At 42.6% G+C, this 22,916-nt stretch overlaps 1 protein-coding gene across 1 annotated transcript in view; it reads left to right on the top strand.

Moving 5' to 3' along the window:
- Window positions 1-959: 959 nt before the first annotated feature.
- Window positions 960-22,916, top strand: part of LOC132363431 (uncharacterized) — a 97,887-nt gene continuing 75,930 nt past the window's right edge. The window contains exons 1-3 of the mRNA XM_059919133.1: window positions 960-1,013; window positions 4,836-5,166; window positions 16,775-16,947. Of these exons, the coding sequence (XP_059775116.1) occupies window positions 960-1,013; window positions 4,836-5,166; window positions 16,775-16,947 (558 nt within the window). The remainder of the gene's footprint in view (window positions 1,014-4,835; window positions 5,167-16,774; window positions 16,948-22,916) is intronic.

Below are 22,916 nucleotides of genomic sequence, written 5' to 3'. Positions count from 1 at the left end.
TTTTATGGCTGAATAATATTCCATTGTATATATGTACCACATCTTCTTTATCCATTCATCCATCAGTGGACATTTAGGTAGCTTCCATGTCTTGGCTATTGTAAATAGTGCTGCAATGAACATTGGGGTGCATGTATCTTTTCTTTCTTTCTTTCTTCTTTCTTTCTTTCTTCCTTTCTTTCTCTCTCTCTTTCTTTCTCTCTCTCTCTTTCTCTCTTTCTTTCTTTCTTCTTTCTTTCTTTCTTCTTTTATTGTCACACGGCATGTGAGATCTTAGTTCCCTGACCAGAGATGGAACCCATGCCCCCTGCACTGGAAGCATGGAGTCTTAACCACTGGACCACCAGGGAAATCCCAGGGCTGTATGTATAGTTTTGAATTAGAGTTTTCTCCAGATCTATGCCCAGGAGTGGAATTGCGGGACCCTATGGCAGCTGTATCTGTTCCTGCACATCTCACATCAACCACCTGCACTCCAATCCTTGCTCTCAACGTCATCTTCGGGGAACCCAACCTGCGACAGAGATCCTTGACAAGAAGAAATGGCTGAGGGAAAAGCTACCTGCACAGGGAGTAGATAGAGGCCATTGCGCCTGGGGTGCAGTGGGGAGAGTGGGCACAGAGATTTGTCATTTCACCCCCGATACTCATCTCAGCCCTCCTGGCTGACCCACTCTAGGTCACCTCGGGATACAGAGGTGACCCAGTTAGAGTCCCTGCCTGTGCAGGAAGCTGGGGGCACCAGCGGGTCTGAATCATATTAGTGCAGGGCCTCCCCCGCGGCACTGGGGTTATTCGGGGCGGGTCATCCTCTGCTGAGGGCCCCTCCTGGGCACTGTGTGGGGTTTAGCAGCATCCCTGGCTGCACCCATTTGATTCCAGGGGCCCCTCCCCCCCAGTTGTGACAACCACAGATTTTCCCTACACATCACGGAAGAACTGGGTGAGGCGGGGGCAGGATGGCCCTGGGCGAGGACAGCTGTGTTGAAGCAACCAGCCTGGCCCAGGGCAAGGTCTGCCCCAATCCCGTCAGCGCCTGCATTTAGAACTGCCCCTTTCCTCTCCCACCTCCCCTGCCCTGCAGTGGTCTCCGAGACATCATCCCCATGTAATAAGTCACACCTTCTCAGTTTACTGTTTGCTGCCCTCGCTAGAACGTGAGCTCTTTGAGGACAGGGATGCGGTTATGTCCCCAGCACCTAGAAGAGTGTCTGCTGTGTAGTAGATGCTTCATAAATACTTGCTGAATAAAGGAGTTGAATAAAGGGATGAGTGGATGAATGAATGAAGGTTACAATGGAAGGAGGGGGGAGATTCCCTTTCTAGCTCTCGGCGGTTGGGAGATCAAGTGAAAGATCTGTCCTAAATAGGCTGACCAGCCTTCTGGGGTTCCCCGGGACTGAGGGTTTCCCCAGAGTTCCAGCGCTCAAACCTGAGCGGTCCTGGGCAAACTGGGGGCGGGTGTTGGTCACTCTATCTAAACACAGTAACAATTCCAGCTGCAATAGCAATGGCCAATGACCTCTAAGGTCCTATTGACCATGCACAGTTCTTTACCTGGGGGGGAGGGGTGGGCCGGGACTGGAATTCTGGTGATCCAGGGCGGGTGAGGGTACACCCCGGGCTTGTGGAGGGGAGTCCAGGAAGGTTCTGGAGGAAGTGACAGTGACACAGGAGGGAGGGAGGAATCTAAGGAAGAACGTCCCACATGACAAAGTGTGCCAATGGCCCTGGGCCCAAGGTCACACCTGACCAGGGCTTGCTTTTTTTTTTTTTCTAATTTACTTTTTCCCACATGGATATGCAATTGTCCTAATGCCATTTATTGAAAACTCCTTAATTTCCCCACTTTCTGTCGTATCAAGTTCTCATATATCTGTTTCCGGACCTTTATTCTATACCATAGAGCTATACGTCCCATCCTTGCACCGCTAGGGCTGTTTCATCACTATAACTTTATTTTTTATTCATTTATTTTTTTTGGCCGTGCCGTGCGGCATGTGGGATCTTATTTCCCTGACCAGGGATCGAACCCTCGCCCCCTGCAGTGGAAGCTCGGAGTCTTAATCACTGGACCTCCAGGGAAGTCCCCAGGGCTTGCTTTGACATCCATCGAATGGTGGCAGGTGGGCACGGGGAGCAGCTGTCTGTGAGCCATCCTGTGTAGAAATGCAGGGTGGAGGGGAGGACGGATGGAGCGGGAGGGGAAGAAGCGGAGGAGGGAGGGAAGGAGGGAGGGCGAGAGACAGACAGAGAGTTTCCGGAGACAATAGCTCTGGCCGTGTCCTAGGGCATGAAAGCTGAAAATAGCTCCTAGTGCCGGGAGCCTTGGAGCCAGAGCCTGGGAGCCAGGGTGACTGGCTCTCCTCCCTGGTGTGTGTGTGTTGCGGGGTGGGGGTGGGGGTGGGGTGGCTCTGGGCTTCTCAGGCTGGGAGTGGGGTGCACAGAGCAGGGACAGAGCAGGGACCCTTCTCTCTGGGACCTCGTGGGCCATCCTCAGCTCACAAAGCTGAGCCACTCCTGGCCCTACGAGTGGGGGGCTTCTCCTCCCTGTCCCCTGGATCACAGCCCCTCACACACAACTTCCCCGTGTGTGTTCCCAGCAACCAAGAGAATCTGTTTTTAAAAGATTTGGGAGAGGGGGGTAAACATACAAACAAGAGCAGAATGGATACTTTTTCAGAATGTGAATGGCTCTGTGTAAGCCCACCCCCAGGGTAACCACAGTCCTGACCTCTAACACCCTTGACGAGTCAGCCTTGGTCTGGGCTTGCGGACCCACGGAAGCTTCCTCATCCCCTCCTTCAGATCCCGTCTCTCCCTCAGCGTCTTTGTGAGAAGCACCCGGGGAAGTGGGACTGCTAGGCTGTACTGCTGCTAGAACTCCACCTGGGCTCCACCAGGCTCCAGCCCCCCGCCCTGTGCACCTCTCTGACCCTGAGGCACCTCAAGTGGTAGGAGCCGCATCACCTTCCCTCCTGGGACTTGTGACACTTAAGGCAGACACCGAAAGGACAAGCCTTTGGCTCCCTGGCTGGCAAAGAGCAGGTACTCAATTGTCATAAGTGTCCGTATCAGTGAGGGTTCTCCAGACAAACAGAATCCATAGGGTGTGTGTGTGTATATACACACACACGTACATATGTACATGCATACAAAAATATACAGCTGTGTATATATGCAGTATGCATACACACATATACACATATAGTATATACAATACACACATACATATATACACACATATAAAATGCATAGTTTGTATATATACAGTATGTATACACACATATACACATAATATATACAATACACACAGACATATACACTATACATACACACATATAAAATGCATAGTTTGTATATATACAGTATGTACATATATGTATAACACATGCAATATACACACCTAGGTACATATATATCATACACATATACACACATACAAAGATATTTAGGTGTGTATATAGACAGTATACATACATACACATATAATATATGCAATACATACACGTACATACATATAGACACACATATACACCTACATATGAAAGCATATAGCATAGAAATATATATGTACTGTATATATAAATTCATCGTATATATACATACATATATCATATATATAAGATATAGACACATACATATATACAATGTATACACACACATACACACCTATATGTAAATATGCGCATGTACATACACATATAAATACATACGCAAGTGTGTATATAATAGTATATACATATATACATATAATACCTAGAAACATATACACATACAGGTATACAACATATATACACGCCTATATATAAATATACACTGTATACATACATACAGTGTACATATACTGTATATATACACACCCATATATCCATATATGGGTGTGTGTATATATACAGCATGTTCACATTTATAATATGTATACTATATATATACACATACATACATGTATACAATATATACACACAAATATATAGGCTTGTATGTATACTGTATATAGTACTTACACATATACTACAAACGCACGCACATATAAACATATGTGTATACATATATATAATATGTATACACACATATACAAATTAAGAGGCTTGTATATATTCAGTATTTTTACATATATAGTTTTGTTTTAAGGAGTTCACTCATTTGACCGTGAGGCAGGACTCTGGGCTGGAGACACAGGGAAGAGCTGATGTCCCAAGGCCATTGGAGGAACAGTTCCCTCTTTCTACGGAACCTCATTTACTCTCCAGTCCTTCAACTGATGGACGAGGCCCACCCACGCCGCGGCATTGACAATCTCCTTTACTCAAAGTGGACCAATTTCAGTGTTCATCTCTTCTGAAAAATACCTTCCTGGCCACATCTGGAATAATGTTTGTGGTTGCCGGGGCCCCACGCAGTGCACACATGAGATTAACCATCCCCGTGGCGATGATGACACTTTATTTTCTCCCTTGACCATTGTCACTACTATTCCAATTAAAATGGCAGCGCCATGAGGGCAGGGCATTTCCTTTTTTGCCAGTACTGAGCCTCCAGGGTCTGGTGCCTAGCATAGGCTAAATACACGGCATTTTTGTGAACAGAAGCCGGGATTCCGGCTGTCATATTTAATGAGTAATTATAGTCTTATTATTGGGGGCGGGGGGGGGTGTCACGGTACGTCAAGGGCGGGAGTTGAACCCGCCACCCCAGGCCCCGAGGTGTCTCCCCGGGTCCCCACTTCGGGCCGGTGGGGGTGGCCGGGGGCAGCCGAAGACGTGCGTGCTTGCGTGCGTGGGAGGGGGTGTGTCCACGGGGTGGGCGGTGCTCGCCACGAGTGAGTGCTTCAGCCCGGCCCCGGCTCATTGTGCTCGCCTCACGCCAGCCCGAGTCGGCGGCAGCGCTGGAGGTCCCGGGCCGGTGACCACAAAGAGGGAGCCGGGGGCCGGACGGGAGCGCGGCGGCGGCGGCTGAGGCCCAGGCCAGGCCCCCTCCCCTCAGCCTCCCGCCCGCCCGCACGCCTGCCCCGCCCCCGCCGGCGGCGCCCCGCCCCTCCCCTAACCGCCAGACTAGCCTGGTGCGGGGGCCGCGCGCGAAGACATGGGGGAGAAGTTGGAGCTGAGGCTGGAGTCGCCCGTGGGGGCCGAGCCCGCCATCTATCCGTGGCCGCTGCCAGTCTACGTGAGTGCCGCCCGTCCCCTCTTCCCGGACCCCCGCCCCTCTTCCCCCACGGCGCGCGCTGAGCCCACTGAGAAACGGAGCGACTCGAGTCGCCAGACCCTCTTTGGAGCCCCCCTTCCCGCCCCGCCGTGGTTCTCCGCGGCCGTTTCCAGCCCCCGCGCGCAGGGTGGGCAGAGGGGAGCTGGGACCGGCCGGGGGCGCAGACTCGGCTGCGGGGACCCCGCGCTTCCGAGGGGCGCCCGAGCCGGGCTGCCGTTGGCTCTGTAGGGCAGGGGACCCCGGTCCCCCCAGGCCTGGACTGCCGGCGGGCTTGCCCTTCCGTACTTTATGATCTGACACGTCGGGTTTCTTTTTCCTGACCAGCTTTACCAGACTTTACCTGACCAGCTTTACCAGCGTCCCCTGATAATGTGTTACATATTCAAGTTTTAGGGCCCGGTCCCAGCCCTATGGAATCAGCAACTCTGGTGGGGCTCAGTGATCTCTGTTATAACAGGCTCGCCAGATGATTTTTATTCACCTTAAAGTTTGAAAATACCTGCATTGTCAGCTGGCCAAAGCGTCCACCAGCAGGTGAAGGGGAGTGGCGCCTGGAAAAGATAGGGACTGGCCAAGGCAAGTACAGCAGCATTTGCTGTGGTAGTAATGGAGAATGCCTTTTCTCCACTGGTTGGCACAGACTAGTATCTGGGAGCAGTGGCAGGGTTATTTAGGATGCTTTACATTTCAGTGTAGAGTGACCACTGTCCTGGTTTGCCAGGGACTTCCCCTGTGTGAGCACTTAAAATCTCATCCTGGCAAACCCCTTAGCCCTGGGTTTGAAAAACTTAAGGAATAACATGAAATTTAGGGGAAACATGATCTAGTTTTTGGGCAAGTCACAAGTGCTAATTAAAGCTAAGTAAGTATGGACAACATCTAGCCTTCTTTACCCCTTTGCGGGGTGGTAAATCTGATTGGGTGAAAGGACTTATTGTTAAGAGATCTTTGTAGAAACATCCCCTTCTGCTTAGTCCGCTGGTTCTCAGTTCTGGCTAGACATTGACATCGTCTGAGGAGATTTAAAATGATTTTATTGGTCTAGGATGACCAGCCGTCGGTGTGAGGGTTTTTAAAAAGTGCTTCAGATGATTCTAATGCAGAGCCAAATTTAGGTGCCACTGCTTAAGCTTTTGAACCGCTGCTACATATTTTCACCTCATCTTCCTATGAGAATATCCAACTGTAGTTGAGGTTTGTTTTTTTTTCTTTTTCTTTTTTTCACTGTCTTATTATAAGATTTACTGTCTTAAATAAGGTTGAATGTACAGAAAATCCTGCTAGTCCATCTGGTGTAGCTGGATACCCAGAATAATATCGTTAAGATATGTACCATTTAAGTATTGTGACTGGCCTTTTTAAAATTAACATACGCACTAAATTAGTATTGATAGTATAGATCTCTTTCAAAGTTGTCATGTTGGGGAGCTATACCTCTAATCTGCTGCCATTGCTAAGTATCTGGACACCTCTTATTAGGAATTGCTTTTAAAAATCTTTAGGGATTAAAACCAAGATTGCTGTAGTATTTGTACTGGGACCACAAAAACCTCACAAAGTTCCCCCGCTGTACCTTCTACCCCCATCTCTAACCCTTGGCAACTTCTAATCTGTTCTCCATCTCCACAGTTTTGTTATTTTAAGAATAATATGTAAACATAATCATGAATTACTTCATCTTCGGAGATTGGCTTTTTAAAATTTTTCCCTCGGCATCATTCCCTTGAAGTTCATTTCAATTTTTGCATATGTTAATAATTTGTTCCTTTTTGTTGCTCGGTAGTATTCTATCATAAGATTTTATCACAATTTGTTTCAACATTCACCCATTGAAAGACATTTGGGTAGTTGCCAGTTTTTGGCTATTATAAATAAAACTGCTATGCACATTTATGTGTAAGTTTCTGTGGGAACTTCATTAAGTTTTTGTTTCTTTTGGATAAATGCTCAAGAGTACAATTACTGCATTGTAAGGTGAATCTACTTTTAGGATTAAAAGAGACTGTCAAGCTGTTTCTCAGAGTGGCTAAACCATTTTATTTTCCCACCAGTGATGTGATATAATTTTTCTACGTACTCGCCAGCATTTGATGTTGTCACTATACTTTAATTTTACTTATTCTCTGATATCTCATTATGGTCTTAATTTGCATTTCCCTAATGGCTAAAGATGTTGAACATCTTTTCATGTGCTTCTTTGCCATGTGTATATTCTCTTCCATGAAATGTCTGTTCCTGTCTTCTGCCTATTTTCTAGTTGGATTTTTTTAAGTTGTTTGGAGAGTTCTTTGTATATTATAGATACAAGTCATTTGTCTCATATGGGATTTTCAAATATGTTTTCCCACTGTGTAATTTGAGTTTTCATCCACTTAAAAGGATCTTCTATGAAGCATTTTTAACTCATTTTGATGAGATCCAATTTATCAGTTTTTGCTTTTATTGATCATGTCAAGTCTAAGAATTATTCACCTAGTTCTAGATGCCAAAGATTTTCTCCTATTTTTTTTTTCTAAAAATGTCCTGCTTTTACATTTAAAATTATGATCCAGTTTGATTTAATTTTTGTGTAAGGTGTGTAAGGTTTAGGTTAAGGTTCGTTTTTTGTTTGTTTGTTTTTGTCGAGGGATGTCCAACTATTTCAGTACCATTTTTTGAAAAGTCTATTCTTCCTTGATAGCTTTTGCACTGCTGTCAAAAACAAGTTAAATGTATTTATGTCAGTCTATTTCTGGGTTCTCTGTTCCATTCCATTGATCTATGTATCTACCCTCCATCATTACTGCAAAATCTTGAAATTGGGTAGATTAATTCCTCCCATTTTAATCTTCCTTTACAAATTGTTTTAGCTATTCTTCAGCCTCTTCTTACCATATAAATCTTAGAATAAGCTTGTCTATATCCACAAAAACCTTGAGGGCATTTTAAGAGTAATTGTGTTAAGCCTCTTAACTTGGGGAGAATTGACATGTTTATTATGTTGTGTTTTCTAATCCATGAACAAGGTATGTCTCCCTATTTGTTTGGGACTTTAAAAATTTTCCTCATCAGCATTTCATAATTTTCAGTATAGAGGTCCTATAAATGTCTTATTGGGCTTATATTTAAGTATTTATTTAGGTCAGTTGTAAATGGCATCACATATTTTTATTTAAGCTTCTACACATTTGTTATATATACTTTGATAAAATTGTGTTGATCTTGTACTCTAAAACATTTACAAACTAATATTATTTCTCAAGCTTTTTGTGGATTCCTTGGTGGTATTTTCTCCATTTAGATTATCATCTCATCTTCAGATGTAGACAGTTTTACTTTTCCTTATTCAATATAATAGGATATATTACTATTCAACATTCAGTAGGATATATTCCTTCCTATTCAACATAGTAGGAATAGTCCTTTTATCTTTTAAATAAACTTTTTAAAAACTTAACTTTTAAATTTATGTATTTATTTATTTTTGCTTTATTTTCTTACTAGAACCTCCAGTAATACATTTAATAAAAGTGGTGAGAGCAAATATCGGTGCCTTGTTTCTGATCTTACAGAGAAAGCATGCAGTCTTTCACAGTTAAATATAATGTCCGTATAGGTTGTTTGTAGATCATCTTTATGAGTTTCAGTATGTTCCTTTTCTTCCTAGTTTGCTTGGAGTTTTCTTTCTTCTTTTTTTAAAATCATGAATGGGATTGGATTTTGTCAAATGCTTTCTCTGCATTAATGGATAGGATCACATGACTTTTCCCCCTTAATCTATTGGATATGGTGGATTACCTTGTTTGATTTTTCAAATATTTAACCAACTTTGCATAACTGGAATAAATACCACTTGGTCATGGTATATTATTCTTTTTATATATTTCTGGATTTAATTTGCTAATATTTGGCTGAGGATTTTTACAGCCAATTTCATAAAAAATATTGGTCTGTAGTTTTCTTCTTTCTATATTATCCCTGTCTGGTTTTGGTATCAAGGTAATACTGGCTTCATAAAATTAATTAGGAACTGTTCCCTCTACTTCTATTTCTTATCAAGTCATGTAAAATTGGTGTTAATTCTTTAAGTCTTGGGTAAAAGTGAAACATCTAAGCCTGAATATTTCTTTTGGGAGTTTTTAAATGAAAAATCAGTGTTTCTAATGGTTACAGGAAAATTGAGATTATCTATTTCATCTTGGCTGAGTTTTGGTAGTTTTGGGTGTAGAAGCACTGGTCCATTTCATCTACATTTTTGAATTTATAGTGTAGACTTGTTCATAATAATTTGTCCCTTATTAACCTGCAGGATATGTCATGGTATCCCTGGTTGCATTTCTGATATCTGTGATTTGTGCCATCTCTCTTTTTATCTTTATCAGTCTTGCTACATCTTTATTGATTAGATTGTTTATTTCAAAGAACCAGCCTTTTGTTTCATTGATTTTTTTCCCCCTATTTTCCTGTTTTCAGTTTCATGGATTTTTGTTTCATCTTTATTATTTCCTTCTTTCTGCTTGTTTAGTGTTTTTTCCTCTTCTGTTTTTACTATTTTAATATAGAAAATTAGATTATTGCTTTGAAATATTTTCTTTCCCAATTTAGTGCTATAAACTTCCCTTTCAGCATTGCTTTCACTTCATTCCACCAACTTTGATCTGTTATATCTCCATTTTCTTTTATTCTGTGCATTTAAAAATTTTTCCTTGACTTTTTACCCATGAGTTATTTGGAATTGTGATGTTTAGTTTTCATGTGATTGAAGATTTTCCTGTTGTCTTTCTGTTATTGATTTCTAGTCTGATCCCATTATGGCTAGAGAACATACTCTCTATGATTTTAATTCTTTTAAATCTGCTAATGTTTTTTTATCACCCAGTATATGGTATATGAGTGAATGTTCCATGGACACTTGAATATGTATTCTGCTTTTATTGAGTGTGTTCTTTAAATGTCAGTTATATCCTGTTGATTGATGACGTTTTCAGTTCTTCCATATCCTTGCTGATTTTTCTCTCTGGTAGTTCTATAAATTGCTGTGTTGAAGTCTCAAATAATAATTGTGGATTTAAAATTTTCTCCTTTTATCTTTTTCAGTGTTTGCTTTATGTGTTTTGATGTTCTGTTGTTTGGTGCACATTGGTACACATTTAGTATCACTAGGTCATCTAGGTGGATTATTCCTGTTATCTTTATGTAATGACCTTCTTTGCCCCTAATAATTTCCTTTGCTCTGAAATCTACTTTATCTGATATTAATATAGCCATTCCTGCTTTTTCTGATTAGTGTTCATATGATATATCTTTTTCATCCTTTTACTTTGAACTACCTATATCATGATGTTTAAAGTAAGCTTCTTATAGACAGTATATAGTTGGATCATGCTTGTGATTTTTTCATCTACTCTTCCAATCTCTGTCTTTGACTTGGTTATTTAGATCATTTACAGTTAATGTAATCATTGCTATGTTAAAGATTAGGTCTACCATTTTATTTTTTGTTTTGTCTTTTACCTTAGTTTCTCAATCCTGTGTTTCTCTTATTTTGCCTTCTTGTGGGTTACTTAAACATTTTTTAATAAGTCCATTTTAATCTAATTTACTTATAATCATTTGTATATACTGTTTGTATAGTTTTCTTAGTGGTTGCTTTTGGCATTACACTATACATATGTAACTTATCATAGCCTACTGGAATCAGTGTTTTATTACTTCAAGTGAAGTTTCAAAATTTTGCTTCCATTTAGGTCTCTTAATATTCCCCAGTTTTAAAGTATGATTTTCTGTAGTATTTCCTTTATATACATTGAGAACCACATCAGATGGTGTCATAATTTTTGCTTTGCCCATCATATAGAATTTAAGAAACTCATGAGGCTAATGATAGTCTCTTATATTTACCCCATTTGTTTTCACCCATTCCATTGTTCCCCTTCTCTTTCTGAAGTTCCCAGTCTTCTGTTATTGTTTTTTTATGTTTTCATAACAGTAGGTGATATCTGGGCTTTCCAGTGCCATTGGATATGAGTTTCAGGAAACAGTGAGCCTGGCTCACTTAATGCTACTGAGTTGGAGGGTTTGTATATGTTGGGCCTGTTGGCACAGCAGATGCTAGCAGATTAGACTAATGTTGATGGGACTAGTGCCACAGGAGGATGCATTCCATTCAGGCTATGCTGCTGCTACAGTAGATCAAATCCCCCTCTACCCTGAGTGTGGGGCAGTGACCTGCTGCTGTCACTGCTTCTTTATTAGGCTGCTTTTGCCTCAGCTGTGTGGTGGGATCCCTTGGAAGCTGCTGCTGCTGTCAATCACAAGGTTAAATTCATTTTAGAAATACTTCAATATAAATATATAGCCTGGCTCTTGTAAGACCTCTGTATTTGTTTTTTATTGCTTTCATATGAATTACCACAAATTTAGTGACTCAAAACAATGTAAATTTATTACCTTACAAGTCTGACATTGGTCTCAATTGAGTAAAGTAAAAGTGTTGGCAGGATCGACAGATGAATGGATAAAGATGTGGCACATATATACAATGGAATATTACTCAGCCATAAAAAGAAATGAAATTGAGTTATTTGTAGTGAGGTGGATTGACCTAGAGACTGTCATACAGAGTGAAGTAAGTCAGAAAGAGAAAAACAAATACCATATGCTAACACATATATATGGAATCTAAAAAAAAAGAAAAAATGGTTATGAAGAACCTAGGGGCAGGACAGGAATAAAGACTCAACCATAGAGAATGGACTTGAGGACACAGGGAAGGGGAAGGGTAATCTGGGATGAAGTGAGAGAGTGGCATGGACATATATACACTACCAAATGTAAAATAGATAGCTAGTGGGAAGCAGCCACAAAGCACAGGGAGATCAGCTCTGTGCTTTGTGTCCACCTAGAGGGGTGGGATAGGGAAGGGAGGGTGGTAGGGAGACGCAAGAGGGAGGAGATATGGGGATATATGAATATGTATAGCTGATTCACTTTGTTATGAAGCAGAAACTAACACACCATTGTAAAGCAATTATACTCCAATAAAGATGGTTAAAAAAAAAAAAAGTGTTGGCAGAGCTACATTCTTTTCTGGAGGCTCTTAGGGGTGTTTCTGTTCCCTGGACTTTATCAGCTTCCAGCGGTCACTTGTAGTCCTTGACTCAGAGTCCCCTTTCTCCACCTACAAAACCCAAAATGTTGCATTTCTCTGATTCTGCTTCTATTAGGACATCTCTCTCTTTCTCTTTCTACAGTTGGGAATGGTTTTCTGCTTTTATGGACTCATGCAATTAGATTTGTTCCATGAGGTAATCCAGGATAATCTTTCTATCTCAAGGTCTATAACTTCAGTCATATCTGCAAAGTCCTCTTTACCATGTAAGGTAACACATTAATAGGTTCTAGGGATTAGGGTGAGGGCATTTTTAGGAGCCATTTTGCTGCCTACCACACCCTTAACAAGTGACCTTGAGAAAATTACTGAGATTTTTAAAGCCTTACTTTCCTCAAACATAAAATGGAAAGAAAGATATCTAGTTAATATCATGAAAGTGAAACAGTATATATGAAATCAACTAATTCAAAAAGTAAGATTTCTTCTTTTTCTTTATGATTTACATGATTCTCAGAGTTCAGGTACTTGAAGAGTTACTTTTTTTTAAACAGAACTAAGGAATTTCAGGGTTCAGGTGCTGTAAGATTGTCTGAATTATCTGAGTAACAATTAGCTAAGCACAGGTGTAAAGCATTTGATTTACTCCCTGGTGTTCTTTATCTTCTCATCCCACTAAATCCATATCCCTTGTCTAGCTCCAGCCAGTAGAGTCAGAGCTTGTTTTACTGTTTAACTAAAGTTCAATTTAAATTCTCTCTACATCTCCAGATTCTCAGCCCTGGTTGCATATTACAATCCCCTGGGAAGATTTCAAAAACTACTGATGCCACACTTCTACCTATCATGGATATTTGAGGAGGGACCTGGAATGAAATGCTCTAGCTTATGGTTTGTGGAGCCAAATCATAGTCTACACTGAGCCAAATCATTTGCGATATCACCTCTAAAAAGGAGTTTATCTGTGGTGACTAATGCTCTTCCTTTGTCAGTATGCTTGATTTGTCCCTCTTTGGGGGAAAAAAAGAGGGGGAAAAAAACCGCAGCAGTTTGGCTCCCTGAATTACAACCTGATGCTGTGGAATTAGTGTTGGCCCAGAGCGCACATCTTCGGATACCCATTCTCTCTCCTGCTCCCTTGTGTGAACTTATATCCTCGGGCAGTTTTTCATCCACCACCCTCCTTTGCTTCTAATCTTAGCAAGTAAAGTCTCCGCTTAATGAAACAGTATTTCATGAGACTTGCTGGGAGCATAGGTCTGTTCCAGACCTATCATATATTAGCTAAAGCAGATATAAGTGATGTGTTTTTGGCATTCATCCTTGTGGGTTGGAGAGAGAAGACAATTTTATCCTTTTAGGTGTCATCTGACTGGGCAAATGGGCTCTTTCCCTCTGCTGCCTACCATGTAAAAAACTGAGGGTGTTACCTCTAGAAGGTATCTTCTAGGTATCAAAATAATTCAGATAAGTCAAATTTCTCAGTAAAAGATGACAAAACTATGGCTTAGGTGGTTAATTTTACATGTCAGTTTGTCTGGGCCACCATGCCCAGTTATTTGGTCAAATATTATTCTGGATATTTCTGTGATGGTGTTTTTGTGTTTTTTTACATTTTGATTTTTATTTATTTATTTATTTATTTATGTTTTTGGCTGCGTTGGGTCTTTGTTGCTGCACGTGGGCTTTCTCTATTTGCAGCAAGCGAGGGCTACTCTTTGTTGCGGTGCGCGGGCTTCTCATTGCGGTGGCTTCTCTTGTTGCGGAGCATGGGCTCTAGGTGCACGGGCTCAGTAGCTGTGGTGCACGGGCTTAGTTGCTCCACGGCATGTGGGATCTTCCCAGACCAGGGCTCGAACCCATGTCCCCTGTATTAGCAGGCAGACTCTCAACAACTGCGCTACCAGGGAAGCCCAGGTTACTTTTGAACTGCAATCCCCACACTTGTAAAATGACATTAAAAACCACTCTTTCTGTGGGTTCTTAGAATTAATTAAGCAGGTTATGTGTGTAAAGTATCCTGGCACCTGAATGAGTTGTCAGAACCAAGGGCTGCTGGAGACGATGCTTATGCCCTAGGTCATCTCCCCTTCTACTGGGCGGCAAGTAAACACAAGCACAGTAGTCAGTGCTCTGGAAGAAGTGAGTTCTGGTGCTGCAGAGCACAGAATCTTTTTTTTTTTAAATTTAATTTTTATTTTATATTGGAGTATACTTGATTTACAATATTGTGTTAGTTTTAGGTGTACAGCAAAGTTAGTTAGTTATACATATATCCATTCTTTTTCAGATTCTTTTCCCATGCAGGTTATTGCAGGATATGGAGTAGAGTTCCCTGTGCTATGCATTAGGTCCTTGTTGATTACCTATTTTATATATAGTCGTGTGTATATGTTAATCCCAAACTCCTAATTTATCCCTCCCCCTCCCTTCCCCTTTGCAGAGCACAGAATCTTGGAAGGGAGAGTTCAGGCTTCTTGGAGGAGGTGCCATCCTTTCTAAGGATATGTAGAAGCTCCTGGGGTGGCAGGAGGGAGCAGTGTGTGTCAAAGTTTGAGAAATATAAGAAAATATGGCAAAACTAAGGTACACGAGTGGAACTCAGGTTTTGGGAAAGACATGAGAGTTGATACTGGAAACCTACTAGGGCCAAACAGAAAAGGGCCTTCTTTGTCCTGTCAGAAGTTTGGATGTTTATCCTGAAGGCTGTGGGAAACGCTAAACAACAGTGAGATGGACTTCTGGTTTAGAGACTCACTCGGACCTCCATGTGGAAAGCACTTGATTGGGTGCAGGGTGAATTGTAATCTAAGGGTCCCACTTAAGTTGTAAAAGGTTGGACTGGATTTTGGAGATCCGAGAGGGAATGGGTGGGGCCTGGTGACCAGTTAGAAAAGGGAGGGCAGCAAGCGTGGGTGACAGTTTACAGCTGCATCTTTTTGTGAGATACAGAGCACAGTAGGAAGGGATTGGGGCTGGGGAGAGGATCTTGCTTCATCTTCAGTGCTTTAGAGGGGCCTGGTAGACAGGTCTGGGCCCAAGGTACAGATCTGGGCTTTTTGGGAGGACAGGTGTTTGAAGGCATGGGAGAGACTTAGGTTACCCACAAGAAGATCCAAAGAATCATAGGTCTGAGAGCTTTTTAAGTGGGTATATTGAGGATGCTTATAAGCTGAAAGAAAGTAGCCAGCAGAGGAAGGGTGTGAAGATCTAGGAGAGGAAATGATTGTTCATTTGTTTTCAAAAAGCTGAATACTTATCGTGTGCCTGGCCTTTTTCTAGGATCTGGGGTTCACACCATGTGTTATCTCTTCTGCAAGGTCAGTTCAACTCATCCCCTGGTGAAGAGAAGTCAGATTATTCTTTGCATCCAATTCAGGTGTAGGAACTGTTCTGTACCTCTGAAGGGACTTTACTTAACCAGAGTAATAAGTTAGAAATCAAAAGAAATTAGAGCTGAAAGGACCTTAAAGGCCACTGTACTTAATTTTGCCTAATATTTTACATTGAATGTAAGAAAAGTTTATTGCAGAGCCCGTTCTCTTCAGAGTTCCTTCAGTGAACTTTATGTCTTCAATCCAGTGGGTCTAGCTTGTAGATTTTGGCCTCCTCCTCAGTTTGCTTCTTCATCCATATTACATTTTGCCCGGACTATGGCAGAAGCTCCTGGGTGGTTTCGCGGCCCCTGGGCTCAGTTCCTCTAAGTTCATCTGACTACTCGGGTTGAGTGATCTTCTAACATAAAAAGATACGCTTAAAATAATGCTGCTAATGGCTTGCCCACACAGAGTTAGTGCATACTAGCCGCCCAGCGTGTGCTCTGCACAGAGGCGTGTAGTCTGAACTGTGCTCAGCCAAGCCTCCTGGGGCTCTTTGGCCCTGAGGAAGGGGAGCTTTCTGGGATCACTCCCTTTATCTAATTGGTCCTTTAGCAGCGGGGCACCTTTTTCTAATCAGCGGAGGCACCCTTACTCAGCCAGTGGTAACCCCAGGCCTCATCACCTGTGGGATACAAGCCATGCTGTCTCCCAGGCTTGCTTCCGCCAACATCTCTATTTTCCTTTCTGTCTGTTCTCACACTTGGACCCCTGGCCTTTAGTCATCCCCACCTGCAGTATTTACAGTGCCCAGCAGGTGTCAGGCTTGAGTGTCTTTGCACAGGTGCTCCCTCTGCAGTTAATGCACCTCCTACTCCACCTCTGCATAGCCTCAGCTTTTTAGATTCTGCTTCAGGGTTATCATGAAGCCGTCACTTAGATATAACTTTTTGCCTCCAAGGAACCTCTGTGCATAAAGGTTATGCTTCTTTATCTCATGTGATTCAAATTTTCATGTCCCTCCTTAATGCAGGCTTTAAAGGCAGGAGTCGTTTCTTATCCTTAGCACAGAGCAGATGCTTTTTTTTTTTTTTTAAGGTGCTTTTTAATGATGATAAAATGTATGGTTTAAATCACTCATTTTACAATAATTTTGCTTTAGGTTGTGACAGAAATAAAGTTTACAGAAGTCGTGTTCCTGCGATAAGAAATAAAGATGTGACCTTCCAGTTGTGTAAAGCTCTTAAATGCTGTGTAAGTGCGTCGGGTGTGCTAAGGAACCTGGAGCTAAATGGGCTAGTTCTGAGAGAGAGAGCCTTAACTATGTTAATAAAGGTAAGCCTTCATTGTATCCTGCCAACATTTGATAGTTGCTTTTGGGGCAAGCTAAACCAATAAAAGTTTGAACTTTTTCTCTCCATTAAAGGGATTGAATAAATCGGCCACTTTATCAGCACCTCATGCCTGTCACATTAATGGCTGAACTAGAAAATCAGAAGGATCAGCACAGGTTTTATTTTCTTAATCCTTACCTCAGGGTGGAGAAAGGTCAATCCCGAACTGAACCCCAAGTTTAGGCCAGGAAGCCCTCGGGTTCCTTATAGTATCTCAGAAATATGGGAAAGTAGAAAGGAACGATAAAGTGTAGGGCAAATTAGCCTCATTTTCCTGTGAAGCTTGAGGAGAGGGAGGGAGGAGGTGGATGACCATGGGCAGTTGGGCAGGTTGTGCACTGTACAACACCATAAATGTAGAACGTTTGCATATATTATTATGACAGCCTTCTGACAGATGGCAATGGTGTCTTGAGGAAGTACCTTTTTCTGTTTCTCTTAGAGAAGTGCTTCTCAATGGGGGTGATTTTGTCCCCTAGGGGATATTTGGCAGTATCTGGAGACACTTTTGGTTGTCACAAGTAGCTGATGTGTTACTGGCATCTAGTAGGTAAGGACAGGGATGCTGCTAAACATCCTACAGTGCACATGGCAGTCACACACAACAAAGAAACAAAGTCACACATTACCTAGCTCAAAATGTCACTAGAGCCAGGGCTGAGAAACCCGGGTCTAGAGGATGAAGGTGAACCTCCCTGTCTCTGGTATCTTTTCCCTGCTTGTTCTGGAGAAATGACTGCTGGAGAGGGAGTGAACCATTTCTGACTCTACATCCAATATGCTCCAGCAGCTTGTAGTACATCATGTACTCATAGGGCCAGTGTGCCTGGAGGAACCCAAGGCTACCTGATGGCAGAGCTGTGGATCAGGGTAACAGCCAACATGGGAAAAGCCTTCCTGCCTCCAGGCCTTCGGTTCACCAGGCCCAGGTGTCTCTTCCTTCCATCCATGGGCCTCTGAGATGAACCAGCTTTCCTTGTCTCTCCTAAGCTTCCCAGGTTGTGAGTCCTTGCTTCTCAAGAGTGGGGCACAGTATCCTCAGGTTTGCTTTCCACGCTGCCTCCTGAACCAGTTTTGGAAGGTTTGTGGATGACCAGTTGGGGTATAACAGGTAGAAAATTGAGACAAAACAGAGAACTCCGAGACTGGTGACTGGGTTCAAATTCCAGCTTTTCCACATGTCAGATGTATGGCCTTAGGCAATTCACTGAACATCTCTGTGCCTCAGTTTTCTTGTCTGTAAGATGGGGGTGAGAACAATAGTGCCCACTTCATAGGGCTATGGTGAGGATCGAGTTAGTATTTGGCATGTATTTGGCATGTAGCAAACAACATGTAAGCGGTAGGTGTTCCAGGCCTCATTCCACGTTAATTTTTGGTATCTGTATGAGTTTGCTAGGGCTGTCATAACAAAACACCACAGTCTGGGTAGCTTAAACAACAGAAATTTATTTCTCACCGTTCTGGAGGCTGGAAGTCCAAGGTCAAGTTGTCAGCAGGGTTGGTTTCCTCTGAGGCTCCTGAGGGAAGAGCCTGCTCCAGCCTCTCTCCTTGGCTTGCAGAGCGCCGCCTTCTCCCTGTGTCCTCACAGGGCTTTCACCCTCTGGGCAGGCCTGGTGTCTCTCTGTGTGTCTAATCTGCATTCCTTATAAGGACACCAGTCAGATTGGACTGGGATCCACCATAATGGCCTCATTTTAACTTAATTACTCTTTAAAGGCCTGATCTCCCAATACAGTCACATGCTGAGGTACTGGGGTTTAGGGCTTCATCCTGTGAATTCCGTGGTGGACACAACTCAGCCCATGACACCTGACAAGGGCCTGGTAACAACACCAACATGGTTCTAACCATGTTTAACTGTGATACCAGATGCAAAAAAAAAGCCAGGACAGACCTTGAGGCCATTACTCTAAGTGAAATTAGAGAAAGACAAATACTGTATGATCTCACGTATACGAATCGAAGAAAACTGAGCTCATAGAAACAGAGAACAGTTTAGTGGTTGCCAGAGGTGGGAGTAGGGGGGATGGGAAAGGTGGTCAAAAGGTACAAACTTGCAGTTATAAGAGAAACAACTCCTGGGGATGTAATGTACATCGTGATGACTATAGTTAAAAATACTGTTTTCTTTTTTTTTTAAACATCTTTATTGGAGTATAATTGCTTTACAAGGGTGTGTTAGTTTCTGCTGTAAAACAAAGTGAATCAGCTATACATATACCTATATCCCCATATCTCCTCCCTCTTGCATCTCCCTCCCATCCTGCCTATCCCACCCCTCTAGCTGGACACAAAGCACCGAACAATACTGTTTTTTAATTTGAAAGTTGCTAAGAGTATAGATCTTAAAAGTTCTCATCACAAGAAAAAAATTGTAACTATGTGAGGTGGTAAATGTTAACTAAACTTATTGTGGAAATTATTTTGCAATTTATACACATATCAAATTACTATGTTGTACACCTGAAATTAATATAAAATTATATGACAATTATATCTCAGTAAAGTGGGGGGAAAAAAGGAATCCAATATCTCAGGTATAAAGCCTCCCTCCTCCTTCCCTCTCACATTCCCGGGAAGACCTCAGGCCCGGGCCTTACACCTGCCTTGAGTATATTCCTATTAACTGTGTCAGTAAATTGTAGGTGCTTCCCTTCCACACCTTCCTTTGCTCGTCATTGGAGAATATGCTAGAGCGACACTATAAGAGTGATCACATATCTCCGATTTTTGTGGACAATCATGGTTTCAAAAATTCTGTCCTCTTGTCCACCTAAGAACACTGGTATTTTTCATACTACAGGTTCCAAAATGTGGTTCAGAGATCATGGTCACGGTGCCTGCCATGCCAAGATGGCAACTTGGAGGGCTGGGGAGGGCGTGGCGGGTGGCAGGTGGGGAAAGCCGGCAGCCAGAAGGAGGAGAGGACAAAGAAAAAGACCCAGGAAATTCACATCTCTAGAACAAATTCCCAAATAGTAAGAGTTTACTGTAGCAGCAAGTCCTAGCCTCTAGTTTACTGCTAAATCTAGTCCTCAAGGAGCACAGCAGTCAGAACATTTAATACAAAATTTCCTAGCTCTAAGACGGAAATATTAATACCTGCTTGTTGTGTTTGGAAGTTATTTCAAAAAGTAACGCTAATATCAATAAAGCCCTTTATAAAAGAGCTAAAGGAACTCGGTAAGTATTACTTTTGTTTGTTTGTTTTTCCATCACTCTTCATAGCTGCCAAGCAGTAACGGCTGTCTTTGTACTGAATCCCGGAAGTGTCTCTGTATCCTGGAAGTATTGCAATGATCGTCTTCACACCTGCAAAATATTCCTGCACCGTGTACGCAAATGATTATGGCTCCGCTCTCGGGCCTCATCTGGGAGCTACTGCATGTGAGGATCAAACTGATACACATTAGGGCATCCTCAGCGGTCTTTGGCAAAGGCCTATAGATTACTTCGCTATCCAATTTGTTAACTGGACAGCAGAGCCTGAGTGGAAAGAACAATGCGCTCGTCAGTTGGGAAAAGCTCCTCCAGGTATCAACAGATACAAGCAAGTCAATCTCACTGTGCAGGTTGATTAGAACCGGGTTTGTATTTTGGACAATAAACTCTACTTATGATAGTCTCCCAGTCATTAAGTATCTCTGCTGTAAGAGAAAACTGGGGCTATTAACTTCTCCAGACAGAACCCGAGGGAAAAGTGATCATTTCTTCTATAAGCAGAAGGGAAGGTTCTGCTCAATAAAGATCAATTAAACATCTCTGTTAAAAGACTGCTTGGAGCTGGTGCCAAAGGAAATTCCACTGTATTAACCCGTGCTCCCTCCAGCCCTCCCCACCTCTGTAGCTTGCACTGGGGAAAATTGTAAGAGGACACTGGCTATTGTAAGCTTAATAAGGCGACAGTAGCTCTCACATCCGTGGCTGAATGATCTTTGATGTTGAGTGACTTTTCCTGCATTTAGCAGGGGTATTCCCAGAGGATGGCAGGCAAATCAAACGCTCCTCTGAATTCAGCTGAGCATCAATCATCCTCATGAGGGAGTTAAAAAAAGAATATAACAATAGGTACCGGGAAAAATGATATGGTGGTCCGAGCTAGTAATTCCCAGGATGCAGGAAGAGTTTTGGGGGCCCTAGAAAATCCACTGCATAAAGAAAACCCTCCACAATCTCCACCAGCATGTTATAGTTACCACCTCATTCTTGTCCTGTAAAATACAGTGTGCTGTATTTTAAAATACAGTGTGCTTGTCCTTTAAAATACAGTGTGTCTTGTACATTAAAATACAATGTGCTTCTTCTCTCTGGCTTAGACTGCATCCTCTCATGTAAATTCCATCTGTTCTTGCTTGAGGGAGGGCAGACACAACCTTGACTTTATCCTCTTGATGAGAGTGATGTTTCATGGTGTTGGGAGGAGTTTCATTGGGTCAACTGCCTGATTGAGACATAGCCTTAGTGAGGTGACAAATAGCAGGCATTAATGTCTCTTTTTTAATGGTATGATGAATGGTCTAAGAGAAGGGTCAGCAAACTGTAGCCAGCCGCCTGTTTTTGTAAATAAATTATTGGACCACAGCCAGGCCAGTTCATTCATGAATTTTCTCTGGCTTCTTTTGCGTCGAGTAGTTGTGACAGAGACCTAACGGCCCACAAAGCCAAAGATACTCCCTGGCCCCGGCCACCCCTGATCTAAGACCGTTCCCACAGTCCTCTGATGATAAGAATCACCCGGATCATTTGTTCAAAAGACAATTTCTGGGTCCAGCTTGGAACCCCTGAGTCAGAATCTCCAGGGAAGGGGCTTTGGGAAGGTAGAGTGAACAAGCTTCCCGGGTGATTCTTATCCCCAGGGAACTACTGGTCTCAGGTGTGCCTGCCTACCAGGTAAGGAGGAGGTTTTCAAAGAGGCAGTGGGGGTGGGGGGTTGGGCAGAGTTTGCCTTGGAGAGCCCGGGCCTCGCGGTTTCACTGCTGGGACTGCATCCCAGCTCCGCTTCTCCCCGAGCTTCGCCACCTCGGGTAAGTTCCTTTTAACACTGTTTCCTCCGCTGAGAAGTGAGGGTCATGGTGCCCGGTTGGCAGTGTGTGTATATACGCTGAGAGCCTAATCCAAGGCTCGGTAGTGGTCACCCTCACTAAGAGGAGCAGCGCCATGTAAACACAGAAGACCCCGCTGTGGAAACATCTCATCAATAAGACAGGCCCAGCGGGGCTTTTCAGTAGTCCACGGTGTACAGCTGTTTTCCTCAGAAGGAAAAACTCCCTTAAAGGAATCTCCCATTACGTTCAGGACAGTATACGGCCCTTTAGAAACTCAATTCTCCACAGAATGCTGAGTATTGCAAGAGGTTATCATTGGCTGTTTTAGGATATAGCTGAGTTTGCAAAGGAATATTTAATTTCATGATTGAAAACTCTGGTACTTCGCACGAGACAGACATATATATATATATATATTCTGTTTCTGAGGTTAATGTTTTTAAAAACTCTTTGCCTGACGAGATCAAGCAATTTCAGCCATTCGTGTAGCTGTTGAAAGACAGTTTTTAGATACATTGCCCATAAATCCTTGCAAGATACAGGACCCAATAATACTTCAGGTTACCAGGGAGTTTCATATTTTACTAAAAGGGGGAAAAAGTCAATCTTGAATCTTTTAGTCCGATGACCAAAGAATTGCTCCATTGATTTTGTTCAGCTACTCAGGTGGGTGTGCAGTTGATCCTGATTGGATCTTATTTAAAGTTTACTTTTTCTGGGAAGTATTAATTCGAATGTAGTATGGGTAATACTGGAATACTAGAGCCTCTTTAAAGCTGCTTTACACAGCTTGTGTAAACATCCTAGGGTAGTTTCCTCTTAACATTTTCACAAATATAGAACTTGAGTTTGCTGTATGTTT

Source organism: Balaenoptera ricei, chromosome 3 (genome assembly GCF_028023285.1).
Source record: "Balaenoptera ricei isolate mBalRic1 chromosome 3, mBalRic1.hap2, whole genome shotgun sequence".
In the NCBI taxonomy this organism is placed as follows: Eukaryota; Metazoa; Chordata; class Mammalia; order Artiodactyla; family Balaenopteridae; genus Balaenoptera; species Balaenoptera ricei.
Note: the sequence above shows the minus strand (reverse complement) of the source record. Positions and strands in the feature narration are given on the sequence as shown.